Source organism: Marmota marmota, unplaced genomic scaffold (genome assembly GCF_001458135.2).
Source record: "Marmota marmota marmota unplaced genomic scaffold, marMar, whole genome shotgun sequence".
In the NCBI taxonomy this organism is placed as follows: Eukaryota; Metazoa; Chordata; class Mammalia; order Rodentia; family Sciuridae; genus Marmota; species Marmota marmota.
The window spans coordinates 669628-675627 of NW_026000253.1; the positions used below are offsets into that span (position 1 = coordinate 669628).

A 6000-nucleotide genomic window follows, 5' to 3' on the forward strand; every position below is an offset into this window, starting at 1 on the left:
ACACTGGTCAGTTAAAGTACCCTACAATAGTTTTAAAGTAATTCTACAAATTTAATCTTAAAGCTATAAAGTCCTTTCTAAAAGTACAAGAAGAAACACAGAAGTCCCCACTTTTGTGGGGATATAACTGACTATATAAAAATTAAAATATTTGTAGATTTGTGAAAACAAAGTTATAAAATACAAACCAGAAACGGAAAAATATGTCCAACCTATATCAGACAAAGAATTAGTAATAATATAGTAAAGACTCCAATAAATTAATAAGAAAAGATAATCAGACCATTAGAAAAATAGAAACATCATATGAACACATGAAATCACATTAAACTCCATTAAATAAAAATTATTTTTAAGTGGCCGGGCATGATGGTGCACACCTATAATCGCAGCAACACAGGAGGCTGAGGCAAGAGGATTATAAGTTGGAGGCCAGCCAAAAAAATCTTAAACAGTCTGGGGATGTAGCTCAGTGGCAAAGCATCCCTAGGTTCAATCCCCAGTACCAAACAAAATAAAAGTATTTTAAATGAAGATTAAAATAATAATGGAAATTATTTATTTATCCTATCATATTATAAACTTTTAAAATGATGATATTCAACACAGTGAGGTTGTCAGAGAAAAAAGCACTATTACATTCAAGTTGCAAAAATGCTGTTCATATGCTTAAACAGATATGTATCTACAAGGTTGTTCACTGCAGTATTGTTTGTAATAGCAAAACATGGTAAACAACTAAAATGTGCATTAACACAAGTTTAGTTAACTACAGTACAACCGTATCATAAGATTGTATACAATCATGGGAAAGTGGGTAACCAAACGACTTATTAGGAGAATTTTCACTTTGTAGATGTATTCTAGTTAATAAAAATCCAGTTACAAAATGGGAAAAGAAATTGAACACAAACTTCATCAATGAATATGTAAGGCTGGTAAATAAGCACATGACATTGATGTTAGCCATTATTAGCCATTAAAGAAATTAAATTGAAACCATGATTAACACTACATACTTCTTAGGACAGCTAAAATAAAAATTAGTGAAAATACCAAGAGCTGTAAATGATGTGAAGCAAGTGGAACTGTCATGACTATAGCTAGTTCAGATGCAAAATGGTATAGGCAGTTTGGACAGTGGTTTGGCAGTTTCTTATAAAGTTAAACATACTAGCTCAGACATGTGTGCTAAGAAATGTGTTAAAACTCAGAGAACAGCATACCAGAAAGCAAATAAAGAAATTCCAGATACTTGGGGGGGGGGGACGCTGAGGCAGGAGGATTCCTGGTTCAGGGTCAACCTGAATAACTTAGTGAGATCCTGTCTCAAAATAACATATCAAAAGGTCTGGGGATGTAGCACAGTGGCAGAGTGCCTCTGGGTTCAATTCCCAGTATGTATGTATGGATGAATGGACAGATGGATAGAAGGAAGGAAGGTAAATATACATTTACCATATGACCCAGTGATCCTATTCCTGGGTATGCTATTCATTTAAAAAAGATAAATCTCTAAGGCATTAACTTGAGTAAAGAAGCTAGTCTCAAAAGGTGACATGTGATTTAATGTATATGACATTATCAAAAAGAAAGAATACAGGGACTGATCAGTGGTACAAGGGGCTAGAGAGGAGGGAGGTCTGACTGCAAGAATTCTTTATGGGGTTGAACCTGTCAGAGGTGGAGGTTACAAGAATCTAGGCATGTGTTAAAATACAGAGTCCTGTGTGTCAGAAAGGAAATTTTACTGTACATAAATCTAAAGTAAATTTTAAAAAGAAATTATTGTCATCAGTAATGATAATACCTTCTATTTCTCGGTCTAAAGGAGGAACATCATCTCTCAAGGAGAAATCCATAGCTGTTCCTGGTATGTCCATCAAGTCTTCATCGCTGGAGCTGCTCTGGAAGCTACTAAAACTCCCCTGCTGAAAACCTCTGTTATCCATGGCTCCTATAAAGAAAGAAAAATAGGAGGCTTATAATAATGACATCTAAGTCCCCAATCCCTCCTTTTTCAGTTGTGGTAAACACATATAAAATATAACATCTGAATCATTTAAAGTATGCAATGCAGGAGCACTGAGTACATTTGCAATGCTGTGCAACCATCACTACTATCCATTTCTAGAACTTTTTCATCATTCTAAATAGAAACTCTGTACCCAGTAAACAATCACTCCCCATCCCTCAGTCCCTGGTAACTTCTATTGTACTTTCTGTGTCTATAGACTTGCTGACTCTGGATATTTCATATAATGGAATCATACAGTATGCAGCTTTCTGTGTCTTGTTTCTTTTATTTAGCATAATGTTTTCAAGGTTCATCCATGTTAGGGCATACATTTGACTAATTTTTGTGGCTGAATATTATTCAACTGTATGTATAGGCCCTATTTTATTTATCCATCGATTAGTTGAAGGACACTTGGGTAGTTTTCCCCTTTGAAGTTGCCACTTATCCTTTTTTTGGAGGGGGAGGTACCAGGGATTGAACTCAGGGGCACTCAACCACTGAGTCACATCCCCAGTCCTATTTTGTATTTTACTTAGAGACAGGTCTCACTGAGTTGCTTAGCACCTTGCTTTTGCTGAGGCTGGCTTTGAACTTGAGATCCTCCTACCTCAGCCTTCTGGGCCACTGGGATTACAGGCATGTGCCACTGCGCCCAGCTGAAGTTGCCACTTATTCTTATGCCTTCTTTTGTATATTTACTTTGACAATACAGAACTGTGAAGTACTTACTTAATATACTCAGTAACCCTCTAGTTATGTACCTCTAGACTATACTAAATACTAAGTGGGGGGCAGGGTTGAGAACCATTAAAATGAATATAAAACCAAATAAGAGCCTGTGTACAAATATAAATGGAGTTCACAAATAATTGAGATTAAAATCAGATATGGTATTGAGAAATGTACTGGTCATATTTTATTTTTTAATATTTATTTTTTAGTTATAGTTGCACATAATACCTTTATTTTATTTATTTATTTTTATGGTGGTGAGGATCAAACCCAGGGCCTCACACATGCCAGACGAGTGTTCTACCGCTGAGCCACAACCCCAGCCCCAATACTATAAATTTTCTACCTTCCAAGTGCAAATTCCCAAATTGTAACTTTTACTAAAAAAATAATCAGCAAGCTGTTTAAAAGAAAGACAACATTATGCCCAACTATATGTAACCCTACCCTTTCCCCCATTTAAAAAAAAAATTAAGTCTTAGTAAAAGATCATCAACAGTAAAGTTCTACTGAATGAAATAAATAATACTTGTTTTGAGGTTTCCTGTTCTTTTATAAAACTTCTTTGTCAGGCATGGTGGCACACACCTGTAATCCCAGCTACTCAGGAGACTAAAGCAAGAGAATTCTGCATTCAAAGCTAGTCTTGGCAAAATAGCAAGATCTTGCCTCAAAAATAAATAAATAAATAACTGGAAATGTAGTACAGGGGTAGAGTGCCCCTGGGTTCAATCTCCAGTATCAATCATTCAATAGAAATTTCTTGTTCTAGGTTGTTAGAATGATGCTTGATGAGTCTGGTAAGAAGAAAATTAGGATATCTTCAATAAAGGATAACTTCAATAAAAGACCTAAGAAAGTAGAATCAGAACAGATAAATATTTTAAACACTGAACACAAAAGAAAAACAACCAATATTTGCTAGGTACTTATCCATTTCCAGGCATTGTGCTATGTGCTTCAAGTAAATTCTTTCATTTAATTTCTCCATCATTTCTGTGTCTTTTTCTGTGTGTGTGTGTGTGTGTGTGTGTGTGTGTGTGTGTTGCTGGGGATTGAACCCAGGGCCTTGTGCATGTGAGGCAAACACTCTACCAACTGAGCTATATCCCCAGCCCTCTCCATCCTTTTTATGCTATGGCATTATAACTCTTTTTAAAAATATTTTTATTAGTTATAGATGGACACAATGCCTTTATTTTATTTATTTATTTTTTTTGTGGTGCTGAGAATCGAATCCAGTGCCTCACACATGCTAGGCAAGTGCTCTATCACTGAGCCACAACCCCAGCCCACATTATAACTCAGACAAGAAACTGAAGCTTGGAAATGCTAAGTAATGCCCAGTTAAATTTTTCTGAAGTTGGGCTCCAAATCACATATTCAATTTCACAATACCTCCCTTGTGATAAGTGACCAGCCTGAGTTAAGTGAGTGACATTTAAGAAACATCTACTATGTATAAACATTGTGGGATACTGGGACAGATAGAATAATGATGCTGTGTAGGCTGAATGAGATGACTGGGAGGCAAAGATTTGGGAGTTAATAATGTTGAGGTGGTGGTTGAAACTAAGAGATCAAATACCCCAAGGGAAACTCTGTTTACTAGTGGATAAGTATGAATGCAAATAAAAGAAATGCATTCTCACTATTCTGCTATATGCAAAAACAGTTTGAAATCTGTGCACATTGAACTAAATATGAGGTTATACTGGGACATTACTATGTTTTATGATATGCAGTGAGGTAGGAAAGGGAACAAAGCTACTTTAAGGTACTAATAATATATAAAATAATTAATCATAACACCCTTTTTGGTATTAGGGATTGAACCCAGGGGTTTCTACCACTAAGCTACATCCTCAGCCCCCTTTTTTTTGTATTGGGCACTGAATTCAGAGACACTCCACTACTGAGCCACACCCTCAGCCTCATTTTGTATTTTATTTAGAGACAGGGTCTCACTCAGTTGCTTAGCACCTCCTCACTTTTGCTGAAGATGGCTTTGAACTCACAATCCTCCTGCCTCAGCCTCCAGAGCCACTGGGATTACAGGGAGGCACCACCAGCCCAGCTGTTGTTTTATTTTGAAACAAGTTCTTGCTACATTGCTGAAGCTGGCTTCAAACTTGCAATCCTCCTGTCTTAGCTTCCCAAGTCACTGGGATTTCAGGTGTGTACCACTATGCTCAGCTGATTACAAAATCATTTCTTTGGCTACACAAACTTACTTTGCTGTGTGGATTAAATGGGTCATAGGATACTAATAATCCATGTTTTGCAAACTCTGCCAAGCTCCTTTACGCCTCACCAATTTATCCTTGCTGGGCTTTCCCCCCTCTATACTGCCTCCTTCACTCTCCTTCTCCTGAGAGGACCCCCTCCATAATGCTCTTACACAAAATTCTCTGCCTCAGAAAGCCAGACAAAACAGGACTGTCAGAAATTTTTTTTCCTATTACTTAAAAACACATAGGAAATCTTTACTCTGTCTTCACTCCTCCCACCTAGGAAATAAATGTCTTTACTATTTAAGAAAAAATATTTTTTTCTGTGTTGATGTTAGTCAAACTGATACGACTGCATTCAAAAGCATCTTCACTTCGGACTTTAGGAGAACATGCTGTCTCATATAAGCTTATTTCCTTTTTAAAAAAATAGTGAAAATCTTTTTTTGGCTTTGCAAATAACTGTTCTCCATAATGAATATTGCATTACTCAATGAGGACACAACTGGCAAACATTGTTGGGAAGTATTCAAATAGCATAACATTTGGATCTCCTAAGCAAGGTCAAGAACACTATACAGAATTGCCGACTTAAGGATTTATTTCACTTCCTAAGCTTGTTTTTTCTTGGGACACCGTTCATAGGATTTGAGTAAAGTACACTATGCACATAAACTTATTACTATTTATTTTATTTACAAGAATGACTGTTAGCAGCACACAGGGCCATAGACATACACATATCTAACAACCACATATCCCAGGCTAACTGCTTAAACCATGACTTTTTCCTCTCAGAAACTCCTGGCTTCCTTTCTAAAAATGTAGTTCCTCAACTTTTAACTGTTTCCTTCTTCCTCCTCTTATTTTTACTATCATCATCATCATCATCATCATCATCATCATCATCATCATCGCCATCTGCAATGCTAGGGATCAAATCCAGGCCTTGTGCATGCTAGGCAAAGGCTCTACTATTAAAGTACACCTCTAGCCCTCTGTCAGTGTTTTGTACTC

The 6000-nt window shown here is 36.6% G+C and overlaps 1 protein-coding gene and 1 non-coding gene across 2 annotated transcripts in view; both read right to left on the reverse strand.

Annotated features, from left to right (window-relative positions):
- The window catches only part of Clcn5 (chloride voltage-gated channel 5), a 46163-nt gene extending 44206 nt beyond the window's left edge, over positions 1-1957 (reverse strand). Inside the window, exon 1 of the mRNA XM_048796634.1 lies at positions 1811-1957. Coding sequence (XP_048652591.1) covers positions 1811-1952 — 142 coding nt within the window. The 5' untranslated portion in view covers positions 1953-1957. The remainder of the gene's footprint in view (positions 1-1810) is intronic.
- A 1838-nt stretch (positions 1958-3795) lies between these two features.
- Trnav-cac lies at positions 3796-3868 on the reverse strand. Its single transcript has one exon. It is a non-coding gene; the product is annotated as a tRNA-Val (tRNA).
- Positions 3869-6000: the final 2132 nt, after the last annotated feature.